The sequence below is a fragment of the Corvus kubaryi genome, unplaced genomic scaffold, assembly GCF_017639235.1.
Source record: "Corvus kubaryi isolate FWS band 111438036 unplaced genomic scaffold, C.kubaryi_AGA036_p1.0 37341, whole genome shotgun sequence".
Lineage (NCBI taxonomy): Eukaryota > Metazoa > Chordata > Aves > Passeriformes > Corvidae > Corvus > Corvus kubaryi.
In genome coordinates this window covers 11,542,630-11,570,381 of record NW_024581112.1, presented here as the reverse complement: position 1 = coordinate 11,570,381, position 27,752 = coordinate 11,542,630, and the positions used below count along the sequence as shown (strand labels likewise).

Genomic DNA, 27,752 nt, shown 5'->3' with positions numbered 1-27,752 from the left:
ATGTATAAATCAAAACTAATTAAATCTTCTATTCTCATCATATTACAGAAGATGGATTTCATGCTGCTTTAATTCTGGTATTTTTGATCTTCTCAAAGTGAAGTGTTAGGGGTAGTACTGATGTCCAAACCCTTACATTTTGCCATGCACGTGACTTAATCAGCAACAGTGGTTCTGTCTCATATAGTTTTATTTTAAAGAATGTATGTCAATGCCCATCTGAACTCTTTAATTCTGAATATTGGTTTATCTTGCACATAGATTCTCATTTTTATCTATGACTGTGTAAACAATGCATGCTTTTATGGCTTTGTAGTAAATACTAATATGGGCTGTTCCATACAAACATTTTTGGGTAGATACAGACTTGCTTGACCTGTGCTACGAACATCTGGGATTAAATTAGCTGTGAACAAGGAGTGTAGAATTACAGTGTTCATAAGCCTGAGGAGCTGAGCTCATCTCTTATATTGTGGACAGAGCAAGGGTATGTCTGCCTGCACAATCGTTGGAGACATACATGTTTGCTGTTATGGTGTTCTTCTTAGATCTCCATAAATATTCCTGAATCATATAGTGAGCTTGAGTGTATACATGTAATATGCAACCAGAATGCATTCCCCTTCTGTACATTGTCCAGGACCTAACAGTGAGAACAGATTGTCTCCCAACTCTAATACATATGTTAAACCGGTGGAATTTTGAGAATAAAAGCAATTATTATTCTGTTTTTCATTACAGGCAGTATGGGCTCTTGGCAACATTGCTGGAGACAGCACTATGTGCAGAGACTATGTTTTGGACTGTAATATCTTGCCCCCTTTATTGCAGTAAGTATGTTTTAATGTGTTTTCCAGAATTTTGCTTGAGTGTCTGATAAGACTGAAATTTGGGTTTTGCCTTGAAGAATAATAATATCGGGTTTTTTTATTGTGGACTAATCAGAGTTTTTAATGGGGAGTCCTGAACTACTTTTGTAATGAAGCTAAAATGGAAACATGCTTTAGAAGCAGCTAAGCTAGAACTATTTTATTCTACAGTGTTGGTGAATGTCTGGGCTTATTTTAGAGTCAGAGAATAATTTAAGTTGAAAGGCACCTTTGGAGGTCATCTAGTCAAAGCCTTTCTTCATAGCAGGTGAGATCAGATTAGATTGCTCAACTACTTAACCAGTCAAATTTGGAACATCAAAAGTAGATTTCATAACTACCTGGTGTAACCTGTTGCAGTATTTGACCATGGCATAGTGAAACACAGTGTTCTGATACCTAATCAGAATTTTCTGTGTTTTACCTCGTGACAGTGCCTCTTGTCTTGTCACTGAGCACCTTTGAGAAGGATCTGGCTTCCTGTTTTCTGTATCCACCTGTTAAAGTGTTGTTGGCAGCAGTTGTATCTCCTCTTGCACCATCTCCTTCTAAGGCTGAGCAAATCCAGGTCACTAACATCCCACTGCGTGTCATTTCTCTAGCCTGCTAATTATCTTGATGGTCCTCTGCTTAAGAAGCATATTATTGCTGAAACAGTGACACCATCTTGTGTTGTCATGTCCAAATTACGATTACTCAGTCTGTGTCCTTTGCAGACTCTGCAGCAGGGGAGTTCTCCAGTGCTGTCATAGACAGTGGTACAGTGGGGGATGGCTGTGAGAAAAAAAACCTGAATTGTTACTCTTGTGGGAAAATTAGGTCTTTCCTTTCTGCGTTTTCCTAGGCCAAAGTAGGACTCATAGTCTGAGGCGGTCATAAAAATGCAATTTAGCTAAGAAAATACTCTCCAAAACTACCTGCATGTCCTCCTCCTTAGAGTAATTTTGTCACAATTCCTGCAGCTTTTGACTGTTAATCTGCCACGTCAGTATCTAAGTATTTAAGAGAAATTTAGTGTAATGTTTACTGTTCTTGTTGGGATACTAGATTCCTGTATCTAGCATGTGTGTTAGTAGCCATCAAGAATGATTTTCCTCAGGTGTATTTTTATAGAAAAAAAAAATCTATCACATTTTGCCCTGGTATATGTTAAAAAGAGTTTGTTTTAATGATTCATACAGTTGATGGGGTTGCTTGGCTTTGATTTTTTAAAAGCAAGGGTTGGAATTTTTTGTTGGTTTGTTTTAGATTGCTTTCAAAACAGAATCGTCTCACTATGACCCGAAATGCTGTATGGGCTCTGTCCAATCTCTGCAGAGGGAAAAATCCACCTCCTGATTTTGCCAAGGTAAGAGATGCTTGAATGAAAATGTGTTGTGAAGTGGTGATAGCGAAATTATTAGTTTCAGGTGGTGAAGCTTAAACTAAACAGAAGTAATGTTTCAGAGAAATTCTGAAATATTTGATGGGCTTCTTACAGATGAAGTTTTTTGAAGTTTTTTTTTAGTCCTTTGGGCAGACATTCACAACCGCTGTTTTAACACAGCTGCCTTGTAACTTTTTGTTCCTGTTCGTGTACTGGAGATGACTGTCCCATAGCAGAACAAAACTCTACATCTTGGCTGCTGTAGAGCAGCAGGTGGCACATCTGAGTGGACAAGTCTGAGTTTCACTGGCAGACGTCATTCTGTAGAGGCTGAAGAGTTGCTGTGGTACTTTTCTGCAGTAATGCTCCTCTGTGCTTGTATAGCTACAGCCCTGCATAGAAGTGCTAGCTAGGTCTGAAGTTTTCTGAGTGTTGAATCTTAAGATTCCAGTGCCAAGTCCTATAATGATATACAAAATAAGCTGACATAATAATAGATCTTCTGGCCCTTTTAATTGTATGTATCTCCTCTTAATGTCTTACAGGTCTCACCTTGTCTTAGTGTGCTTTCCTGGCTGCTCTTTGTCAATGATACAGATGTATTAGCTGATGCCTGCTGGGCTTTGTCTTACTTGTCTGATGGCCCCAATGATAAAATCCAGGCTGTGATTGATGCAGGAGTCTGCAGAAGACTTGTGGAACTGCTGATGTAAGAAATCTGTTGCAAGCAAGCGTCACTCTTTTCCTTGAAATCAAGATTATACCAATAAGGAGTTTAATTAAATATGCCTTGAAATGATGTAATTTCCAGAGAGCAAGATTTGAGTTTTAATTTTACCCGTCTGTTCAGTGTTCTCTATTTGTCATGAGTAACAAAAGCAATGGAACATTTCTTGTACTAGTTTTGCTGTTTCTTAAGAGGTTTTTTCCTGCACCTAAGAGCTACATTTTTGTAAAATCCATAGTATACATTGGAATTTTCCTTGTGTCATTGAAGTCCATATTATAGTTACCTAACAAGGAAATTACCTAAGGATATCAAAGATAAAAATGTAAGAAATAGTTCAATTTACTAGAATTGACAGTACCAGGGACTTGAAATATAAGTAATTTCCTCAACCCTTGCTGTAGAAGAGTATATGCACACTTTGGTCAGTAAAGTGTAGCTGTGAGAGTTGGGGTCGCTGAGGCTGGCCTTGTTCAGAGCCATGGCTTCAGATCCAAGGTCAGGACATGGACCATTCAATGGCCTAAGAACAAGGAATAATGGTTTCCAGTGATGTAAATAAAAAGACTGTTAAGGTTTCTAACATTAGAGCAAATGTGATGCTGGATTAATTAATGGAACATACTGCCTCTAAGTAGCTTTTTTGTAAAGAAGTGTTTTCATTTGAGAAACAAGTTCCTTACTTCACCTTTCCTATTCCAGTCCTGATTTAACGATGATGCTGGAGGGATGCATATGATGACAGAAGATGATCAAACAGCTCTATGGGTTAAACACACAACTTCTACCCCTGTTCTTCTGTCTCATTCTTGGCCTTTGTGTGTGCTACATTAAGTGTATTTTATTATTAAAGCTAATTACTTTTTCCTCCCAAAGATGCTTGGAAGTACTCTGAAGTACTTTTATCCTTTTAATATTTTATTTTTATGTTGCTGAGTGACATCTAAAGGTCTAAATATTTAGAAACCCTGGAAAGGCTTACCATTTGTTGAAAATCAGTGTCTATTTAGATAGTGAAAGTCAGATTTATCAGGGAAGTTTTCCCCTGGCTGATAGATGGTCCTTCCTTGAGAATGTGAAGATGGAGATGCTTTGGGAAGGTTAATACTTATATTTTTCTTTGTCAATTTTAGGCACAATGACTACAAAGTCGTATCTCCTGCCTTACGAGCTGTGGGAAACATCGTTACAGGAGATGATATCCAGACCCAGGTATGGATTACCTTTCTCTTGTGTTGTATCACAGTTCATCTTTCTGTTAATTGTGGTAACCTGTTCACAAGCACCTCCTCTTGTTCCTTTTGAAGTTTGAAAGTGAAGGTTAATGATACTAATTACTTCAAAATGTGGTGGTTTTCAGTTTTCCTGTTCAGTCCTGAACTGGTGATGATTCTTAGGTAGCTGTGTCTAGGACTTTTGGGCAGCCGTGCAATACCCCTCAAGGGTGGGATGTTTTTGGTTTATTTAAAGCAAATCTGTCTCTTAGGCTGAAATTCATGCTGAGAGATGCACCCTGGTAGTGCTATCAAAGGCCTGTCACATTCAGTGCTATTGCCAATCTGTGGTGAATATATCATATCTATGATGAAAATATATCATATTTATGAGGAAGAACAAGTGTCTGGTCAGATTTTGGATGGTGTGTAGCTGTGTCTGGGGATTTGTTTGGAGAAGCATCAGTAGGAGGCAGTGACTCCCACCACTGTATTAGATTTAAATTGGAAGGCAGGAAATGTGTTTCTTCAGAGGCACTAGGTTGTCACTGGGATGCTTCTGTAGTTCTGTGACTCTGAGACCGGAATTAAAGATGTGTTACCAGCACCAGGGCACTGTTTCAATGTCTTATTGCTAGGAGGAAGATAACATGATTTTTTGATTGTTACAATGTATTTTGTGTAGCTGAATTGCAGAGTCATTGTTCTATTTTTTTGCAGTGGCATTTGTTTCGCAGATCAGTCATAAAGAATGATTGAGGTGTGATTTCATAATTTTGTTAAAGATAAAACCACAAGGGATCACTAATTCACATGCAATGCAGGTTATTAAATATTGCATAAACCTTAGATTTTAATTAAAAATTAGTTTAAACGTTTTTGTTGTACATGATTTTTTCAGAGGAGCATACCATGAGCTTTCCTAAAATTCTAGAGAACTGTATAAGTAGGATAGTTTGATAGTCCTGCCTGCAGATTGTGCTGTATGCTAAAAAGTGTTACAGGATGAATATAAAAATCAGTAATCAGAAGGAAGAGGCCAGCTTTGAGAGCTGATCCATTTCTGAATATGAATGCAACATACAAGACAGTACTTCAAGAACTTCTCTGTAAAACCTTGGGGCACAAACTTGCTTTTACTTTTTGTCTCATTTTCAGGTATTAACAATGCGAGTGCTTGGAGATGGCCAAAACCATAGATAGTATGCATGAAGAAAAAAACCAGCTTGTCCCAGCAGACACCTGATAAAATCCTGAACCATAATCTTTTCTTCTTTAATCTTAGTGGGGAGTACAAAGATTTTAAGAATATGGAGCTGGGGGGATACAAGCAAGGGAATTAAGTCCTCAAATTCCATGATCAGAAGTCATGACCATGATTCAGCTTGACTGGAGTATTTCTCATAAAATTCTATGGCACATTATTCTTTCTAAGGTGTCTGCTTTTGCCACACAAGGCAAAACTACTGTGCTTCTTGGTATACTCTCCCAATTTTTGGCTTAACTGTTAGAAGTTGGAATGGAATTAAAAAAAAAAAAAGTCATTAATTTTTCATTTTTTGAATCTTGTTAGGCCCTTTTAGGTGGTCAAAAAGTCCTTCACTATCACACATGACATAATCAACTGTGCTGTCTTGCAACATCTAAGTTCTGGGGCATTTTCTGTTGTACTTTGGTTATTTAGGAGATGGAAATTTTGCTGCACCTTTTCTGCACTGTAAAATTGCAGGGTTTTTACAATTTTTGTAATTTTTTAAATAAGAATTGCCCATTCATAATGTCACTGGATACAACACTGGTCACAGTATGCACCACCGTGCCAGCAGATGGGGAACACAGAAGTAGTTGGGGCTTACAAGTGTACAAAAATACAGGAAGATACCATCATCTTGTTTTTGTTTGGTCATAATGTGCTTAGTATCTTCTTGTTTTCAGGTCACACTGAAATCATTATGAAGGTGTGCTTTCTTACCTGAATGACTTGGTAGTTTTGCTCTTTAGCTTTCCTGCAGACATTTATTTCTTGGTTCTTGCAGGTTTTTTTGTTTTGTGTGTATTTAGTGGTTCTTAAAAAAAAAACAAACTCTGGGAGCATCTAATGGGGGTATGCTTTTTAGATTTTCAAGACACTGTATTCCTTGTTCCTATGATTCTTTATCCTAAAGTTCTTCTAAGGTGTGTTTTGTTTTGTTTTTTTCTGTTGTATTCAGGTAATTCTGAATTGTTCAGCCCTGCAGAGCTTACTGCACTTGCTAAGCAGCCCAAAAGAATCTATCAAAAAGGAAGCATGCTGGACAATATCTAATATAACAGCTGGAAACAAAGCCCAGATCCAGGTAACCTTTTCAGCTATGATCAGTAATCTTTGTCTTTCAGACTAGAAGGAACACAGGTGGTTTTTTGTGTATAAAATGCGTATTTGTGTGTATGCACTGTCACAGATATATAATTACATACAAGAAATATATTATTGTGTATAATTAGAATATTTCAATGTCCCAGTCATCTCCAAATTAAAATAATTTCATTTTCTAGTCATCTGCACATTATAAGGGGGAAGACTGTCATGGTAGAAAATGACAAAATGTGGCTAAGAAAATTTCGTCTTAAATAATTTGCTTTGTGCTTTTGACAATAACTAAAATACAGAAATTCTGAAGTATGAAAAGAATACTCTACAAACTTTGAGAATCAAATAACTTCACATATTTCTTGGTTTCACCATCAGATACAGACACCTATATTTGAAAGTACTTTATTTCTGTTTCTATTTTCTTAAAATTCCTTGTATAACTTCCATAAATGGGCCTTATAATGCCCCATTCTAGGCATGTGTGCTTAGCCAAGTCTGTATCTGCTATTTATTAAACTGAACAATAATGGAGGCTATCTAACATGTTGGCGTGGGATTTGTCCTTTCTGATTACACTAAATGTTGTAGTCCCTTCATATTAAGTGATAGCACACAGAAGCAAATGAGTCCCTCCCACTCCCTTATATCAGTCATTATAATTAGGCTCCAAAAGATCAAATCATTGTTCTGAGTCTGGACTGAGTGTCAGTTGTCAGGAAGAATTCCCAGGACTTGTCTCCAGGTAGTATAAATGAGAGATGGAACATCTTTTCCCCAGAGAAAAGTCTTTGGCTAGATAAAGAAGAAACAGCTTAATATATTTTGTTTTCCCTGAATATGGAGTTCTGTTTAAAAACAGCTGTACTAGGGAATTTTTTGCTTGTCTTTCAGGGATGTGGTTTGACTTGGTGGGATGTCAGGTGTCCCCCAAAGCTGCTCTATCACTCTTCTTCTCAACTTGGCAGGGGAAAGTAAATACAAGGGAAATTTCATGAGTTGTGGTTAAGGACGGGGAGAGATCACTCACCGGTTACTGTCACAGGCAAAACCAGACTCGACTTGAGAAATAAATAGTATTACCAATCAAAATCAGAGCAGGATAATGATAAGTAAAAGTAATCTTAAAAGCACCTTTTCCCCACCCCTCCCTCCTTTCTGGACTTAACTTTATCCCTGATTCTCTTCCTCCTCCCCTTGGTAGTGCAGAATAAAGTCAGTTCATCACAGGTTGTTTCCGCTGCTCTTCCTCCTTAGGGAGGAAAGTCCTTCACCTGCTCCAGCATGGGGTCCTGCACATGAGAGACAGTACTCCAGGAACTTCTCCAACATGAGTCCTTCCCACAGGCTGCATTTCTTCATGAACTGCATGGGGTGCAGTCTTCAGGAACAGGCTGTTCCACCATGGGTCCCCTCTGGGGTCACCAGTCCCACTAGCAAAACTGGTGCAGTGTGGGCTCCTCTCTCCACAGGGCCACAAGTCCTACCAGGACTCTGGTCCATTGTGGCTTCCCATGGGGTCACAGACTCCATCAGATATCCACCTGCTCTGGGGTCCTCTGTGGGCTGCAAGTGGATCTCTGCTCCCCCATGGACGTCCATGGGCTGCAGGGGGGGCATCCTGCCTCACCATGGTCTGCCTCATGGGGCTGCAGAGGAATCTCAGCTCTGGTGGCTGGAGCACCTCCTGCCCTTCCTTCTGCACTGACCTTGGTGTCTGCAGGGCTGGTTCTCTCACATATTCTTACTCCTCTCTTCTCTGGCTGCAGTTACTTTTACCCAATAATTTTGTCCCCTTCTTAAATAAGTTATCACAGAGCTGCTGTCACTGTTGCTGATGGGCTCAGCCTTGGCCAGTTGCAGGTCCATCTTGGAGCCAGCTGGCATTGGCTCTGTCAGACATGGGGGAAACTTCTGGCAGCTTCTCACAGAAGCCAGTCCTGTAGCTCCCCCCACTGCTGCCAAAACCTTGCCATGCAAACCCAATACAAAGAACATTGCCTCATTCCTTCTCTTTTGCAGAAGTGTTGGGAAAAGAGATTGTAGTGAATCATAGAACCATGAAAGTTTGGTTTGGAAGGGACCTTAAAGATCATCTCATTCCAGCCCCCTTGCCATGGGCAGGGATGCCGTTCACTAGATCGGGTTGCCCATGGCCCTGTTCAACCTGGCCCTGAAACGAGGCTTGATCTGATAAATACAAGTGTTTCCATCAAGGCAGTCAAATAACAGTCTTACGTAAATCAAATTTAGTTCTGAGGTTACATTTTTCAATTCTTTTGTCCCTCACTGGATACAGAAAGTATTTTCAGAGATTGCAGAGGATGCATGAAAGTCTGGGTGGAGACATTTATTCTTTGAGAAATGGCAATAAATGTCAGAAATATTAGACTCTTGAAATACTTGTCTTACTCATTAGTAACCTGGAAGAAACAGTGTTTACACAGAAAGTGAATCAAGCCTCTTAATATATTGGCAGAGTAGCCGGAGCGTACTTGTTAGCTCTGTTTTCCTTGGAAGGCAGCCTGATTGCTGCTCTTATAATGATGAGTCTGGATTAGTCATTCTATATGATCATAATTAGCATGAAGTGGTTAACCCTCTCCACCTATGGGGTGGAATTACTTCTCTTTTTGCAGAAAACTTGCACAAGATTATGAAAAGGCTGCATATTTTTCCTGAGGAATAAGTGTATTGTACCCTTTGCAGGTGACACTTGGAATCTTTTGGGTTTACATTCTTCCTTAAAAAGAACATTCAGCTGCCGAAGGGGCAGCATAAAGCCTTAATAACATCAATGAGGGCTTCATCTCAGAAAGCATAGGGAGTAAAGTTAATACTTTTGTGAAAGATATTTCAGTCTTTGCTAAGCTACCTGAAATTCCTGAAAATGAGAGCGAACGCTCATTTAACATTCAGAGATCCTTATGTTAGAAAATGAGTATGCAAAGCCCAAAAACTTGTGAAGCCCTGTAGGTCCTTCTTGTTTGATGTAAAGATGTGACTTAAGATGGAAGTGGGACTGTGAGGAAAGGAACCCCCTGCAGTGGTATTTGCTCTGGCTTTCTCAGTCGGGATTTTGTATTTACCACTGGAGCTCATGTTTTTTGTCAAATATGGAGAACGATACGGTTACTCACTCTAACCTTGGTAGAGCTCCAAGAATTTTGATTCTGCTTTTATTGTGGTTTGTGTGTTAATCCGTGGATTAGCTGAATTTCTAATGAAAAGTGCTGTGTAAAATCAGCAGCTGTACCACTGTTTTTTTCCCCACATCAGCAATTGTAATTGCTGTGCAAGTAGCAGTGCAGAGTAGGTAGTTACTGCTGCTTGTACCAAGGTAAAAATGTTTTTGCCTTTGTTTTTCTTGCAGTAGAGAGTCTTTTGGCTCTTTATCCTTTCAACTACCACCTTTGAAACCCAGTATTTGCTCTCTAGAAGGGCATTTCTGCTTTTTCTGGAAAGTCTAAGAGTATTTTCTGAGGAACAGTCCAGCCAAATACATTGTCTTAAGTTTGTGTTTTTTCTCAAGTCTGTTGGAGGGTTGCTTCAGGATGTGTAATTGTATGGAGATGTTCCAAATGTAAGAAGAGCTTTAGAAAGCCAGATATCTATACAAGTCATTCAATAAAGATGTATCAGAAGTGACAATGGAAAGTAGTTTGTTGTTGGAACATTTTTTCAAAACTTTGGCTCTCTATTTTCATATTCTTGATCTACTTAAGATACAGTTATGAAGAGTTATAGAGGTAACTTGAATTCTAGTGCACCAGAAACTACTGCAGTAGTGTATTCACTTCTGTAACTTCTTCATAAGTATTCACTGTACCACACTGTCATGTTTTCAAATGAAATGTCCTTGTTTGCACAGTACTCTGACACCTGGTATCCATTACTCAGGCATAAGTGAGGCTTTAGCTGGAGAGTCTTAACTGTATCCCTGGTAATCCTTGGTCTTCTAAACTGTTACCACATCTTTATTTGAAAAGGAGTAAGGATAAAATGATCTCCTCTTTTAAAACAGAATTTGCCTAATCTACCTGAACAAAATTGTTAGTCTATGCATGTGTGTGTTTAGCAATTTTTAAATGTTTTGGGGTGTTCTATCACGGGTCAGCTGCTGTGCTATTGAGAACAGATCAGAATTGCAAGGTGACTTGAAAACGTGAGGTCAGAAGGTAGGGAGAGGGAAATTAATGCTATGAGCCATTAGTATTGCATCTTCATTTCTAGCAGTGGCTCTTTACAAGTGCATAAAAAGCTCTTTAACTATGCATACAAAAATACTTGTGATTATGTGGATAGAAGCTCTCTTTCTCAGGAGTCTTGTATCAAGAAGAAAACAGTGTGAAACAAATCACCAGAATACATGTGGATTTAAAAGAGTCCAGCTTAAAAGCAGCTGCCTTAGGATATGTCACAGACAAGGTTGGAAGTGTGTTGGTGCATTATGCAAGTCCAGGGAAAAAGAATGTAAGAAGCATCTTCTCAAAAGTGAAAGCTGTATTTCATTTAAGAGTCCCTTGGGCCCCATTCAGAGTAATTGATCTGCCTTCAAACTCCAAGCACACACAGGCTTTGTAGTGAAACACTGACTGCCCTAAGTACATACCCAATTTAATCTATACTGACAGTTACAAAAATTAAATTAAAAAACAGTATATCTGACTGTGAGTGGAATATAACTATCCTGGTAATGATGACATACTGCAAGTCGTGTCCGTCATCAGGCCTTGATTTTTGGAACTGCAGAAGATGGCCCATTAGAGGAAAGTTGTGAAGTAAAGCACAGTGGAGAATGCTTACAACATGCTTGATTGGAGAGCTCAAAGCCAGTGTTTCTTGGAAGTAAAATTGGCAATTGCAGGTGTGATTGCAGTGATTACCTTTTGTTGAAACTCAATCACAGATGTGTAACAAGTTCCAGAAAGACCCTTGATTCTTTAGTTTCTAGTCTCAACTTAGAGAATGTTGAGTGAGATACAAGGTGTGATGAAATCTCCTTTCAGCTCCAGAGCTGATAAGTCTGCATTTCTCAGAAAACGCCTTTGAGGTATTACTTCAGACAACTTCTATTTAATGGCAAAATCACTGTAAACATTTGAGCTGAAAAGCACTTGAAAAAAGAATTTCTGAAGTTGAAAAATGCCGTTTGATAAAATGTTTCTTGAAGGTGGTCATATGCTAAAATGGAGAATAAAAGTGTAGTCTGTTTTTAATAGCAGTGATGATAAAGGACAATTCCCATCGGGATGAATACTTGATTTAACTAAGTTCATGGGTGAACCTATTTCATGAGTGAGTTGAGGATTTTTTTTTTGTCTTTACATTATTTCCTGTTGTGAAGAATTAAAACATTACTTCTTGAGAACTGGTCTTCCTTACAGAAGGAATTCCAAGATACTAGATGCAGCTCTAAATTAAATTATTTATTTTCCTTTCCTCCCAGTCCCTCTAAATTGCTGAAGAGCTGCTACTAGAGGTCATAAACTGGAGCAGGTCTGTTCCCCTATCTGTGATATTTACCAGATTTTGAACATGCACAGTCTTTAGCTAGAAATCAAACAAGAATGATTTCAGCACATGATAATTTTTTTCACATCTGTCTGGCATAGTAACCCACATTTTTGTGAGTTACCAGCTGATCTAACTAGTGGATTGTTGCTCCAGAACAGTTGGGATGTTGAAATACTATGGAAACTTTGAGTAGTGCTCAAGCCATAATCTAGCAGTCCCTTCTGCACACCAAGGAGACATTAAAATATTTTGGTGGATCTGACAGGTATTTTACCTAACCAATATTAACAGACAGAACTATATTTAGTGCTTAAGATTGCATTGGGTTGCACTCCCTCCATCCACCCACTATAAAGTATGGAAATATAAAGTCAGAGGGAAGGACTTCTATATCCATCTCCATACTGCCTATGATGCTGTTTGGTGGCACACTCCAAAGGCTTTCACTGCCATTTCTAAAAGATAAGGCAGCAGCCTATCACTATTAGATTTGCACTCCAACACAATCAAGTAAACTCTTTCTAGTGTTAAGGCAGTGTAAATTAACATGCATGAAATGTGTGAAAGTGCGTGCTGGACTTTCTTTGGTGGCTCTTACTAAAGCACAGGAGGTTTGGGTTTATTTCCCCACCAAAGGTGGAAGTGAAAGCCTTTCAGAGTGTGTTATCAACAGTGCCTAGGCAACAGAAAAATGTGGTGGAATACAGCAGTCTTTCCCCTCTTTATTTCTGTGCTTTCAAGGTTTGGGGTGGATGTGTATATCCTGATGCAGTCGTGATTGTCACTAAGTATAGTTTTTGTTTGTTAATTTCCTAGTTTGTATACAGCTTTGCTGTACATCAGTGGATAGCTTCCCCAGTCAGGGAGAAGGGGAACTACATCTTCCTGGGAGTCAGAAGGAGAACTGCACAACTGAAGCTTAATCCTGACTGTCGACCCTTCTGAAGGGTATGAAAGGCTATCACATACCTCAGAAAATGTTCTGTGTGTCTTAACTTCGCAACCCGTTGAAAAGCTATGAAGGGCAGTACATCAGACACAATCTTCCATGTCTGACAGTGAAGACATCATAGGAGTTCTCTGCTCTTGACAGGTTAAGAAACTTATCACTTCTTTTCTAACATACCTTGAATTTTCACAAGAACATCTGGAAGTCTGAGTATGGCTAGGCATGGTAGCAATGGGATCTGTGCCATATTTTTCCTCCTCTAGGGTTTCTTAACCTTGCAGAAGGGTGACATGGGCAAATGTAGCAAATGATGTATTACCTGTCAGTTTTAAAAACTCTGGAATGAAATGCATTTTTACAACATGTGGTAAAGTTACAAGCTCAGAGTTGTCAGAGGCTCTTCTCCAAAAGGACCACTGGGGACCACTCCAAAAGTAGTGCTAGGGACATGGAAAAGGTATGACATGGTTCACACAGAGCTGGGGTTTACACAGGCATCAAGTTACCTGAAATATGAAGTGTGTTTAGTTTATGTCATAGTTTGCATAAGTAATCTAAGAATTTAACATGCTCTTTGTGGTAGTAGAACTTTAAAAAGTATATCCAGTAGGAGCAAAATACGGCATTGCTGACAAAGTCATGTTAGTTTGCAGACTAGGGGAAGTCAAAGATCAATCTCTTTCAGGTTTAACTTTGTGTTTAAGTACAAAATCTGTTTTCAGGCTTCTACATACCTTATACCACATTAAGGGCAGCAGAGCTAGAACATCTTTAATTCCTTTATTCTGGCTGAAAACCACACCAGTCAGTGGTGTGTTACTGCATTTGGGAGGTTGGTTGGTCTGTTTGGTTTGGTTTTTTCTTTCTTTGTTTTGGTTTTTTTACGACTGACTGACCCTAAAAGCAGGAGAGAGCTCAACAAGGTGCTGGTCATTATACTGCAGGTTCTTCCTGACAGCAATAACAGCTTTGTGTAAACTGGCTAGAAGTTTGCTTTATAGGCAGTTTGGAGTATATAGGCTTAGGTGTCTGTGTCAACAACATAAAGGTTCACTAGAACTGAGATCTGAAGTGCTTCCTCTCCAGCTCTAGGAAGGCAGAGGTTTTTTGTACTCATGCCATAGTGTGAAGTAGTTTTAGCTTACAAATATTTGCTATGTTATTTATAAAGGAGCTGTAAATTGAATAAATAAACAAGGTAACTGGAAAATAAGTCACTGAGAAGCCTCTATGAACTAAAATTTCCAGCCAGGAGGGGGGATCATAGCAGTAGGGCTGTATTTGCAGCTGCCAGTTATATGGTGACTGTAATTTTGATTTGTTAAAGGTAATGAGAGAGCTTGCAGGAGCAGGGAAACAGTCACAGTCTACGACCTGTTTGCTTTCACATTTATGTGATGAATGATATGTAGACATGTGATGCCAGTACGTGCACACTAAATGTGTATGTGTGTGTTTGCATATCACAAGTGATTTAGGTGTGGGAACCCAAAGGGGGACAAGCAAATTCTCACATGGTACTGACCAGCTCAAAATACAAATTTAATATACTATGACTGAAGGCCTCCCTAACAGCAGCTACAACATATTTAGATTAAACATCCATGCAGGTGTAATGGTACTTCAAAAATTCAATTTTTAATCTAGCTTCACTGTTTAAAAATCAAATACTGTGAAGTGAAGAAGCTTGATTAAAATAAGACAGGTAGAATGTTTCCAAGAGACGGGCAGCCCTCTTGGAGGACTACACCACAGGGATACCAACTATTAAAAATATCGCCCCCAACCCAAAAAAACATACACATCCCAAACCAAACATAGAAAAGTTGACACTTTAGAAGTGAGGGCCAGATTTGCTAAGTACTGAGCATTACAAATTAAATCTGAAAGTCCATATTTCAATAAAAATTCAATTTCAGTTAAAATTCAGTTTTGGTTTTCCAAAAGACTTGTGGTTACAACTCAAGAGGGGGTTCAGTTCCAACAAATACCAATGGATGCAGCTGGGCAAAAGCTTCAGTGTTAGTTTAATGTATTGAAGGATGGGCTTTGGATTACCTATTGTGCAAAAAAGAGATTTCTAATGTATTTTGCAGATAGCACCTCAGTGCCTAGTAGTAGCAGCCTAAAACATTTTTATTTCCTTCACGTTTTTCAAGTTCTTGTTGAACTGAAATCCCTTAACTGTTTCTTTTGTTTGAAAGCTATGCTTATCTTGAGTATTTTCTATGCACTACAAACACTACTTTGGTCTTCAACACACTTCCACGTCAGGCACATGCAGAATAGGAATGCTAAAAAAGTAATTTGAATTAAGCCAATCTAAATCCTTGTAAGTTTTAAGTTGCTTCATCCTGCCACAGCTCTTTAAGGTTTTGTTCTGCCTGAGGCTTGCTTTTCTTCAAGGAAAAAAAACCCAACAAAATCCAATTGTCTTCTAGCATTTACTATTTTATCACTTAAAGGAAGTTTAACTGAAAGGGAAACATGACCTGTTTCCACAGTAACAGTTGTTCCCACATAAAATATCATAGAGATAGGAATCCTTAGGCATTCAAGGGTAACTGCTGTGGGCAGGCTGCAAGTCTGCAGGGTATAAATAATAGATGCTGCTAAGAACTTACTCTGTATTGGTACTTCATTGTTTCCACCCTTGCTGAGCTTAACTAGACTTTTGAAATCTAGTGAAGATATTAAGGTGAAAGCAGACCATTTTCTGACCTAGTTAATGTATTTTTTTTCCTTAAAGGTAAGCACTGAGAGTTTCAACTGTCGAGAGAGTGCTAGTGGAAAAGCTTGGCTCTATTACAGACAGTTGAGAACCTTTAACTAATACTTGTGCTAGGGCGAGGTGGCAGCACTTGTGTTGCCTCTCAAGCAGTAGGAAACATAAAAATATACTGACTGGTAATCTCTCTTGAGTCAGTCTCCTCCAGAGGAGTGCCTTACAAGAGGCTGTGATTCATTGTGGTGCTTTAACCTGTTCTGCTTGGGTAAAGATAGTCAACTTCATTGTAGAGCAGAAACTAAGCAAGGTCCCCATAGCCTTTTATACAATAGAAACAGAAGTAAGAGTACTCACCCAAGAAATGTGAGATCAGTTCTTTCTAAGAAGGTTCAAATACATATTTCTCTGCTTTTAAGAGTAATTTTACCCACTGAACCGAAGCATCCAAGCACTGAAGCAGAGTTCAAAATTGATTGAGCCAGAAGAAAAACAGTAATTATCTTTCGTGTTTCCCCCACTTAATTGCCATCTTGTTGCTAGTTCCCTTTATTGTGGAATTTGCTTACTATTTTACAAGTTTTAAGTTGAAACATTTTAAGGTAACATTTGTTTTTGGCAGTAAGAAGACTCAAGTGTTAGTTACTGCCTGTCAGGTAAGGTATGCTGATTTAGTTCCATGCTATCATGTAACATACTCTGATTTTAGTACTTGTTTTAGAAATTGGTTTTAAGAAGACATTTTCTAAGGAAATAAATCTCCTGTAGATGGGTTTTTTTGGGGAGAGGATTTAAGAAGTGATAACGAGATTTTTTTGACTTGTTCTTTGCCAAAATCGTAAAATCCTAATGCCCTCAAATATCCCTATCCTAGATCCAAATCAAGCTCTTTCAGTAGGCAGTGCTTGATATCCTGTAACACACTGTTCTGGTGAGGGTTTCTGCCTCAACAACACCCTTGTGTAGAATTCTCTGGACTCACATAAAGCAAAGTGTAGACTGAAAAGTCCCCTTTCTCCTCTCCATCTGATGAGGACTGAAGTTCATGAGTGAAAACACTCATGCTCTCACTCTCTAGATGCACAGTCACAGATGTCTCAAGTACCAGTGTGGGCTCTGCTCAGCTGCTGTCCATGGCTGGATCAGGAGCTCTCTTAACTCTCCGTGCTGGGGTTCTACTCACTGCCTGGTTCAGCTTGATTCTCACTGGCAAAAAAACAGATGCACACGTTTGTCTTGGGTATCTCCACACTTGCAGACCCATTGAATATCAGCACAAACCCTCTGTCCATGCCTGGATCCTGGGCCTCCCACTTGCTGCTCAGTCAGTTTGCCAGCAAACTAAGTACACTGGGATCTTCCACACCCACTGCTGCTTTTGGGGATAACACATAGGTGGTGCCCAGGCATGTGGGTCCTGTGACCTGGAGTCCCATTGCAGCTGAGGTGCTGGGATCTTCACTTAATTTCGCTCCAGTCCCTCTACTAGCTGGCGTCCAGGTACATGGGCCCTGTAGGTTGTGATCCTGCCCCAGTGGCTGATGCTGGGACCCTCACCTGGTCCAGTTGCAGGGGCCCTTTCGTCCAAGGCCTGACAGCAGTTGCTGGCCCCAAATTCACGTTTTATGGGACCTGATTTCATGGCCCTTCCAGCTACTGATGCTGAGACATCTACCCACCCACTCTAGCTGCTGGCCCTACAGACACAAGGGGTTCTCCTGAGGTCTGGTCCAATTCCTGGCCCAAAGTGAGTTGTGCTGGGTTGCTAGCACGTAATCCTTAGAGTGCTCTGGTGGGATAGAGAGAGTGGTTACACGGTAAAATAGTTAAGGTAAGATTTGTTACTCAGTTTCGCACAGTTGTACTTGTCCCTGTCATCAGTTACAAAGTCCAGGCTGGCTCTCTTGCCTGTAGTTTCCTAATGACCTCTTAATTAGTGACTGGAACTTTTTCTTTGTGATTGTTTCTCTTATCCCTTGTCTATCAGGTTTGTGTAGCTGTGTGTTTTATTCATTACTTTCCTGTTATTTGTATCTGCCTTTGAGCTGGAAAGGTCCTTGATCTGTTAACCGTAATGAAACAGGAGGTCTTGTGTTCCACATACCCTTACAGTGATAATTTTACAAATCAGTTGGGGTTTTTTGCAGTAAAATATGTCAGGAGGTAAAATGCATCTCTTTTCAAGATGCTTTCTTTTATCTTTTTAGGGTTCTTTTTTTTAATAGCTGGCTCCTGTTTATTACCTATCACTTTCAGCAGTCATGTTCAAAACTTTCAGTGAAGGATACTTTTTCAAATATTCTTGGCAACGTACAAATGTAATACAACCTGGCATGATGGAAGTAATAGTTTTCCTTGAGGACCCCAGATTGCTGTATTAGAAGTGTGGATTCTTTGGCATAGGAGACAGTGTTCATGGGCCTGTTGATACAACTGATAGGCTGTATGGATTTACAAAGCAGAGGCAGTGTGGATGCCCAGACAAACAGGAAGGATAAAAAAAAAATCAAACAATTGGGTTTTTTTACCGGGTTAGCCATTCACATTGTGAATTGACTGTAGCTTTTTGCTGTATGTAATCTGTTTTCTTCTACAGAGCTCTGTGAAAAGGATCTTTTTGGCTTTCTTCAAATTTTCCTTCATTAGTTCTGAGATGATTTATACTTGTAAAGCGGTAGATTAAAAAAGTATTCCTGAGATCTTGCTTGTTTGAGTGATCCTTATCGAAGTGTTTCAAATCCTTGTCATAGGCGTGTAACAAAACTGGTTTCGTTTTTATCTTATTGCAAAAGGCCATTTTCAGAAGGAGTTACTAGAAACTTAGAGTTGCTGCCCAAATGCTCATTTGACTTCTATCACTTTGTTGAGCTAAGCAGCCAACCCACTGCCAAACCATCAGTGCTTCGTCTTTTCACTAGGTGGCTGCTTGTTTTGAGCAGTTCTTACATGAACAACTTTGCTCCGTTGTCTCTCCCAGTGGAAATGTATTATAGCACACAGCCCTCTGAGGTTATGGGGATCTTAATGACTTAATGGTTTACTGACTTCATAGCTGAGTGGCTTACTACCTGATAAAATAAGGGAAGTACAGCATTCTTTTGCTGTCAGGGTATGATTAAGTAACTCATTAAATATGCCAGTCACTTCAGTCTGAATGTGTTTTGAATTCATTTAGGACAAGCATAGACTACAGGAATAACTAAGGTTTTGAAAGTAAAGCTGAAAACTGATTTATCAGTTTTGACGTTTGATAAAGTGACATTTCTTTGTTTAATATGTTGTGCTGGGCATGGACATTAACTCAGGACAAAGCAGTTATTTCTAATTTTTATTATGACCCTGCTATGTCATTTATTTTTGCAGACAGTCATAGACGCCCATATCTTCCCAGCTCTTATAAACATTTTGCAAACGGCTGAGTTTCGGACAAGGAAGGAAGCTGCTTGGGCAATCACAAATGCGACATCGGGAGGCTCTGCCGAACAGATCAAGTATGAAATAGTTTAAATCTTTCAATGCAATTGACTGAGTTAGTGTTTGTGCAAGAAAACAAACTGTCAGCCTAGAAACTGCAAAACCTTTCAGTATGCTTTCAGTGTTGTATCCAGAGAGACCATGTCCTTGTTATGAATGAGCCTTTCATCCCTCCAGGGAGAAGTCACAAAAGTATTCAGCTGTAATACTTATTTAAATAATTGAACCATTTGTCTTATATGAAAAAACTAAATGCAACTTTTAAATTAACTTCTGAGTGGTGTAGAGTGTAACAGTGCAGTAACAGTCTGAAGAGGAAGCCCCTTGGACAATGGCATGACATGCATTGTTTCTCCTGTTTAGCTTATACCAGTACATTATGCTTCTATGCAGTTTTGTATAAAGAAAAATTACTTTGTAAGCATGTTAATATAATTGCTCTTTATAGAAAATATGTATAAGTTACCATTATAGAAATATAAATTATGGTACAAAAAATAAATTAGTATTTCATAGCTATATAGAGAGAGTGAGACAGAGAAAGGCTTTTAAAGTTATTGTCATCGTTTCAGCAGAATTGACTAGATAGAAATAGATGTGTGTAATTTCTCTAGTTTTTCCAGTCAAATTGATATTTTATCTGATTGTTTTGATTCTTAGACCTTCATGCTAAGTACTTAAATGGCTACACCAATTATAATTTTGCAGACAATTTACTGGATTCCATGTGATATTTTTCAGGTATTTAGTAGAACTGGGGTGCATCAAACCACTCTGCGACCTCCTTACAGTAATGGACTCAAAGATTGTGCAAGTAGCACTGAATGGGCTGGAGAACATCCTGAGGCTTGGAGAGCAGGAATCCAAACGCAGTGGCACTGGCATTAATCCTTACTGCGCTCTTATTGAAGAAGCGTATGGTAGGAGCAAAACACCTGGGGGACTCAGGGGATACAGCAATGGTCACAAACCCACTGGAATCTCAGTAGGCCCAGTTATCACTGTGACTGAAAATAACGTGTTCTTTGATAAATCTCCAGTGTAATCCATCTTCTCCATTATCTTTGTCTGTGTATAGATTGGAGACAGAATGTGCAGATCTTCTTTTCTTGATTGATACAGAGTAAAAGGTGTTAACAAGAAAACCACTACAATTCCCAATAGTAGAGATTTACTAGAATGGCTAACACTTGGATTATAGCATCATTCCTTGCTGTATTATTTTTCTTTGTATCTGACTACAAGGCTTGAGTTTGCCCATTTGCTTAATGCCTGCCCAAAAACTGGTTGCCTGAGTTTAACTGCATTGTATACATATATACTATACAGGTTAGGAAATGGAGTCTCCATCCTTGGCAGTTTGGAATACTTGTTCAGACGCATCAGATCTAATCTGGTGTTGGTTAGTACTGCTGGGCTGGGCTGCAGGTTGGACTAGATGATTATCAGAAGTCTATTTCAGCTTACACTTAGGTGATTCTGTAGTCACAGTCTTCATAAAGAAAGCACTGTGAACACACTTCTAGGAAACACAGTCCTGAAAGTCTCCTCAGAAAAAGTCTTGGAGTTTGAGTCCTTGTTCTTTACCCATTCAAGCTTGTTGATTTAATTTTTGAGTGAAAGGGTAGAGGCAGACAAAGTGCGAAGGACATAACACAGTTACAGAGATCTCTGTAGTTCAAACTGGCTTTGCTTGGTTCTGGAGGGTACAAGTTGGATGCAGGTCTCCATAGAGGGGCCTGTTCTTTCTGAAGGTGGGGAGAATCATGGAACAGACTGGAAATTACTGTGGTAATGTCCTTTTGCTGAGCTGTAACTTCTATGTACTACTTTTCTCTGCAGGCCTAGACAAGATCGAATTCCTGCAGAGCCATGAGAATCAAGAGATTTATCAGAAGGCCTTTGATCTGATTGAGCACTACTTTGGAACAGAGGATGAAGACAGCAGCATTGCCCCACAAGTGGATATCAACCAGCAACAGTACATCTTCCAGCAGTGTGAGGCTCCCATGGAAGGCTTCCAGCTTTGAGGTGCCCCTGTGCTGTGTGCTCCTCTACCTAGCCAATCCTGTTGTCGAGCCACAAGCCACCCGTGGAGTGATTCTCTCAATGTTTTCCATAACCCTGTTTGCGCTCATTCGCTTGCCTTGTGCACATGCTCTTACATACGTCTGGAAAACTTTTGGCTCTCCGTGGCAGGATGTCCCCTCCTTGGCAAGGGGTCACCAGAATCACCCTTCTCCTCTAGATTCTGAATCTCTCCACTATCATCTTTGTGGAGTTGAGGCACCTTTCTATACTTTGAGAAATTCCCTGTTCCTATTACGGGAAAGTAATCCCTCCTCCACTTGGCCCCTCACTCCTGGCATCCAAGAGAAGGCTGCCTTTCTCTTGTATTTGCTGCAGAGTGTGCCTGCAGTCCAGGGAGACATTCAGCCTTTTGAGAACGTAGCTGAATTCATCCCCCATGGTTGCCTCTTTGGATGGCTGCGAGAGATGCGTTAAACCTTCACACGCGATGTATCTACCTTGCTGTATGTGCCAGCTGGGGTTATTGGCATGAGGAACACGTTACAAACAATGGAGTAAGTTCTCTATCCCCTGCAACAACAGGCAGCAACGGACATGTTTTGTGGTTCTTAGGAATACTGAACACATCTGGCCCCATCCCGTCTCAACACTGAGCTCCCAAGTTGGATTGCAGACCACTGTGGAGATTTGTATACCCTCCTAGTTTTTTCTCTCCATCCACAAAAAAAGAACCTGTGAATAGGTCACTCTTAACACCTCCCCAGAAATGACTTTCCAAAACAGCTTCTAGAATGGAGAAACTGCCCCCACTTCTGCTTGCCAGCACAGTATGATCCAGCTGGACCTTCCTTAAAAATCAAGCCCTTTCTGGCTCCATGCTCCACAGTCTGGTCCCTGGTATTCTAGTTATGGCTGAAAAGTTCCTGTCTGCATCTTTACATTTTTACACAGCTTGACTTGAACAAATTTGTCTTCTGAAAAGTTAACTTCTGAATACAGAAATCTTAATTTGTAAAACTTAGCACAAGGAGCGTTAGGTCTCCTTTTCATTTTCACGAGACAAGAGCTTCCTCTCCAGCTCACCTGATGGAATATAGTCCTCCTGGTCAAGGCCCTTATTTAACAACTCAAGTGACACTACATTCGCAGGATAGTACTATTACATCTGGATCCACCTGGCCTCTCATTTCACTTTTCCCTTCTGCTGTTTATGAGACTTCAGGTGAATTAGCATGGAACGCATGGTTCCTCCAGGTGACATCTGTAAGGCGTCGCTGACTGCATGGCAGCTGCTGCGCGCAGCTGGAGACTGCCCTTCTGCTAGCAGCATGTTCTTGGCTCCGCAACCTGCTTGGATCACAGACTTCTGATGCAAAGGCCAGCCACTCCTCACTGAGTTCAGCTGACATTGACACCAAACTCTTCACACAACTGGGGAGATGCCACGTGATTGAAAGTGGTAGTTCCATTTCAGAGAATGCAATGGATTCCCTAGGCCGTCCGCTCCCTCCTGCATCGGGCTATGTTCTTTCAAGCCATTTTGGATGCTTGGAACACACATTTGTCCAGTGTAAACATTTCAAAATTGCCACTGGCAACTGCAGCGTCATGTACCTGTGGTAAATGTTTGTGGCAGAACTGTTGTCAAGATCCTCATGACTCCTCTCAGTGATAAGCCACTGCAAAAGCAAAACCAGCCCATTGGATACAGAGTTATAAAACACATAAGTCACTTGTCATACTGCTGAAAGAAGCTAGGTAAAGGCCTGAACATCAGCTCTGTGTGACCATTATTTAAATAAAGTCTTCTGTTCTGTCTCTGCTTCAGGATGGAGACTCTGACCTGTGTGGCCACTGCAGAAGCCACCTGCTGCCTCCCTAGCTAAGCCAGTTGGCCTCCACTTTCCCTCTCCCAGTTATTTTCTCTAGTGCTGCTTTGTGCTGAAGGAACATTTAGTTTACTGCACTTGATCTGTAAATGGACTTCAATTCTTTGTAATTTTAGGGGTTAAATTTGGTGGTTAATTTAAAAAAGCAAAAAAACCCCTCAGTGTTGCCTTTACATCACATATAAATAACTGTGTTTCTCTTTTCTTGAAGGGTGATAGAAGCACTGATGAGTAGCAAAATCTTGTTTTAGCTTTTGGATTTTTTTGTGCTGGATTTTTTTACGTGTAAATTTCCAATAACATGTCATTTCTATAAGATTTGTTTAAAACCATGTACCTCTTATTGGATGGTATAAAAATGCTACATATTTTGTAAACAAATCTGAGCAAAGTGTGTGTGCATATATTCTGTATATTCATATATGTATATTCTGTGTATATATACACTAGTGTGTATATATACATATATACACACACACACATATATATATACACACATGCACAAAGTGTGTGTATATATATACATACCTATATATCTATATATATAAGTGTTTTCTCTTCCAGGCTAGTGAAAACAATGTGGTGCATTGGCGTTTCCCTCCCCTGCCCCTCAAGAAAGTAATGACAATTGCCTCTAAATGAGTGAATTAAAAAAGAGTCCATTTAAGCTGACTGGTGTGCCTTCCTGTGTAAGGAGCCTGGCCAGTATATGTTACTTTTGCCGTGGATATGTGAATTCAGAGCAGATAAGTATAAACCTTTAAACTTGGTATGTTTGTTTGAAGTGACAGGCCTGGTTGACACAGGTAATATTGTTGTCATAAGTACTTAGACTGTGTAAGGCATTTGACTGGTACTGCATAATATTTTGAGTGAAAACCACACCAATACAAGAATCAACATGGCACACATTAAACGGATTAAAATGTGGCTAACTCATAGGTCTCAATGTAATTTTAAATGGTGCTTAACTGAGTGTATTTCCATCAGGATCTTCCAGCAACCAGTTCTTGGTGTTGCTTTACTTAGCTTTATTAATAGGTTGAAAAGAAACAATATCTCTTTCTAAAAAAGGCTGCAAATTAAATGGGTACAGAAGGGAGATTAGACTTGTGATTTATGAAAGGAAAAGCTCACTTATACAGACTGATCAGAATTACTTGGTAAGCCAAGGGCAAGTAAACTACTTGGATTTTAACAGAGCCAAACATGTAGTGTAACGTTACCCATGTAATAAATAACATTCAGGCCACAGATGAAGGACTCTCTTGGAGGAAAAGTGCCACTGAAAGTATGAGGATCATTATACCATATTGCTTGAACACTGCTTCCTAACACAGTTCTGGGTGGCTGTGTCCCCTGCTAGGAACACTGAAACCAGTATTCTCTGCTCTCCTGAAGGATGTGCTCAGACAGGGACCATCTCAGAGAACACCTCTAGCTGCTACTTGTGTGAAGGTCACGCTGTTTTGAATGACCTATTGTTGGTTTGTGTCTAAACAGGAGGTGGTGTGGTCTCATGTAGAGGGTCGTTGAGGGAGCTCTTGGAGTTCCTGGGTTCTTCTCTTAGCTCTGTGAGACAGCATGTAATGCTAGAAAAGTGTTCTCATATTTTCTTCAAAATTGAAATCCTCTCATTGGTTTCTGTCTGCTTGTGGAGACACAATCTAAGCACCTTCCGAAAGCCCCACAGGCTGGTAATGAGAATTTATTCAATGCTTTTTGAAACATCAGTAATGAGGTAGAAGCACTGTACTGAGGTTTTAACAATGTCTGTTTTAAATGGGGTGTTGGAGAAAGGAAGATGCAGGACTGCCTGGGGTTGCTATCTAGCAGTCCAGCACACAGATCTGTAATGCCATTAAAGTTGTGGTTTTGTTGGGGCAGCAGACAGGAGCGATCGTTCTTTCTGTTGCTGAATTTCCCAGTGGAACATGGCAGGCAGGGTCAGTGTCTTGGATACAGTGTCTTGGATACAAAGGATGATGGAGCAGGTTATCGAAAGCTCAGTAACTAAGCCAGGACCAGCACCTGGGGCTCCTTGGAAGACACCACGCAATCATTTGAGGCAACTGCTGCCTAGAGACTTCAGCCTGTTCTTAAATTCCTGTGTTTGTTCCTTGATGCCAACCAAATACAGGTGGTTGAAGGCCCTTTGCCTAATGTTAAAAGAAGGAAGGCAATGGCCCTGGACCTACGTGATCTTGTACCTGCTTTTTTTTTTTTTTTTGCTGTCAGCAGCAAGGCTATTGAAGAACTAGATTGCCCAATGTCATCCTACATGTGACAGTGCTCCTAGCAATACACTTCTCTGCTTCCCTGGGGACTTCCAGAACAGCTGTCTTACCTCTGTGCACTTCGATCTCTATGCCAGCTTAACATAAATCCTCATCTCTTCCAGTATGATTATTTTTTGCTTCTGGAAATTGGCACAACACACCATTAGTACTCTCCCATGCCAATTTTAGACATGAAGGTCTTTCTTCAGTTGCCTGAGTCTTAGTAGAGAAGTAAGCAAGACCTCTTTGTGTACTGCTATAGCTGTGTCCATAGGGCTCCTGCACGTTCCACTGAGGCAGTGTTGAAGTTGTCAGGTGATTATTGCATTAGAAAGTTTCAGTTGCCTTTGGACCAGGTACAGCAATAAGGCACATGGTATAGGATTGATAAATTGGACTGTTCTGGATAAATGGGAATGGTGTTACAGACCAAGCCAAAGGGGAAAAAGAAAATGAGATACCATTCAAGGGCTTAGGATGTTCCTTCCATCATGCACTGTTGAAAGGCTTTGGGCTGAAGCTGTGAGCTGTCAGTGATCTGAGGGGTGTTAAGTTCTCTGGTCAGCTGGACTGGCTGCTTTGGCTGGAAATGTGTGCTGGTTTTGTAACCACTGTCTGTGTTTAGAAGTGCTTCTTGGAAGCCCTCACACCAGGAAAGAGGTGGTTCCTTTCATTGCCTCTCTGAGAAAGATTTACATTACTTTTTAGTACCCAGCTACTTGGAAAGAAAATACTGCAGTGGTTGGGAGCAAGCTGGAGACCACACAAAGCTCCTTGTCTTGGGCTTTTGTTTGAGACTTGAGCCTACACAGAAGCTGAAAGAAAACACAAAGTTGGGCAGTGATGCAGAGTCTTTATGGCAGATACTGAAATGGTGGAGATACCAGGGTGACAGAAAGATACGTGGAGCTTTTGTCAAACCACTGGACCAGACTTCAGTTTTTGAGTAAATGGCATAAAGCTTATAGAAATTCAAGTAAAACGAAAAACTGGTGACTGTTGCTACTCTGAAGTGTTGCTTTCTAAATGGTATTTTGCATATTTTTATTTGAAGTACTTTACCAGCTGGATGAGTCCAAATAGTTTTATTTCCAAAAGTAGAAGAGGTACTTGCCGGTTCTGTTCACAGAGTGCACTCAGAGGTGTGTATTGAAGGGGTAATATTTTTGAGATGCACAGTTGTAAGCTTTGCCATCACCAAGCATAAATCAAGTTTTTCTTCATAGAAAGCTGAAATGCTGTCTGAAATGCACGTTCTCTTTTTTGGTGTCATTTAGTACATACGTGACCACAGGCATGTAATCTGGCAAGATTTTTGTTTTGGTTCCCACCTGTGTGCCTACTGGTGTGGCAAAGAACCAGAATTGTCATGGAAAATCTGTTCACATACCTGCAGTGAAATTAAACATGGCTTGGATTCAGTGCTCATTAAGTGGACAAACCTGTGGAATCCTGCTCTGCTTGATTGACAGTGTACTTATGATAATTTCCACCCAGAGAATCTGATGACAGGTCATTGTATCACCTAAAGGTTGTAAGTTCTGTGGTGGAATTGACTACACAGCTTGTCTGATGGGTTACAGCTCATTGTGGTACTCAGAAATGCAATTCATAGATGGACTGCAGCAGTTAGTGAAGATTTACCCTGCATTTTTGTAGGGCTTTTGATTATTCAGCAATACTGCTAATTTTTAGGTGTACAATAAAAATAATCCCCCTCCCACTATGAGAAAGTTCACAAGATAATTCTGGCAAACTATATGTCTCTTCTGGTTTTGGAGTCCCCAGGGCCAGTCAGCAGGGCAGTGCTGGGCAGGAACATAGTTTTGAGCAGTGCTGACACTTCCAATCTACATTTCCTTCCAAATGAACTGAAAGGAAGAAGGAAAATACTTTCCCTGGTTGCTGCAGGCTGTTCAACATGAATAGTGTGTGACTGGGCTCAATGCCAAAAATAGCACTCTTGAGGCAGGTGATCTCTAGGTGGGCCTAGCATCGTGAAAGCACATTTAAACCATTTAAAAGAGCAAAATATGTATAAATCTAAATGAGATTCGTAAAGAAAGAACTTAGTAGCAGAGAGCAGGAACTAACTGACTTTCTGATACTAATGTGCCTCTAAATAGTAAATCTGACAGTACAAGTTGAAGCTGTTGCTCAGTATTCCTCAAAATAGTTATCTCTGTTCCCTTAGCTTGGATGTTCTCTCATCTCACTGCCAGCTCTGGTGGGACCACTCTTAGGGTGTCAGCTGCACCACTGTGGTTCTCTGGAATGCTATTTCACTCTTCCTCTTGTTTTATTGAAGGCAGGCAGTTCTTCACAGAAAGTTATCCTCACTTAAACAAATAGAGTCAGAATA

The 27,752-nt window shown here is 40.1% G+C and overlaps 1 protein-coding gene across 1 annotated transcript in view; it reads left to right on the top strand.

Moving 5' to 3' along the window:
- Nucleotides 1-26,831, top strand: part of KPNA1 (karyopherin subunit alpha 1) — a 41,770-nt gene extending 14,939 nt beyond the window's left edge. Inside the window, exons 6-13 of the mRNA XM_042031210.1 lie at nt 742-830; nt 2,118-2,217; nt 2,781-2,944; nt 4,096-4,174; nt 6,387-6,512; nt 19,081-19,208; nt 19,933-20,111; nt 21,034-26,831. Coding sequence (XP_041887144.1) covers nt 742-830; nt 2,118-2,217; nt 2,781-2,944; nt 4,096-4,174; nt 6,387-6,512; nt 19,081-19,208; nt 19,933-20,111; nt 21,034-21,221 — 1,053 coding nt within the window. The 3' untranslated portion in view covers nt 21,222-26,831. The remainder of the gene's footprint in view (nt 1-741; nt 831-2,117; nt 2,218-2,780; nt 2,945-4,095; nt 4,175-6,386; nt 6,513-19,080; nt 19,209-19,932; nt 20,112-21,033) is intronic.
- The last annotated feature ends 921 nt before the right edge of the window (nt 26,832-27,752 follow it).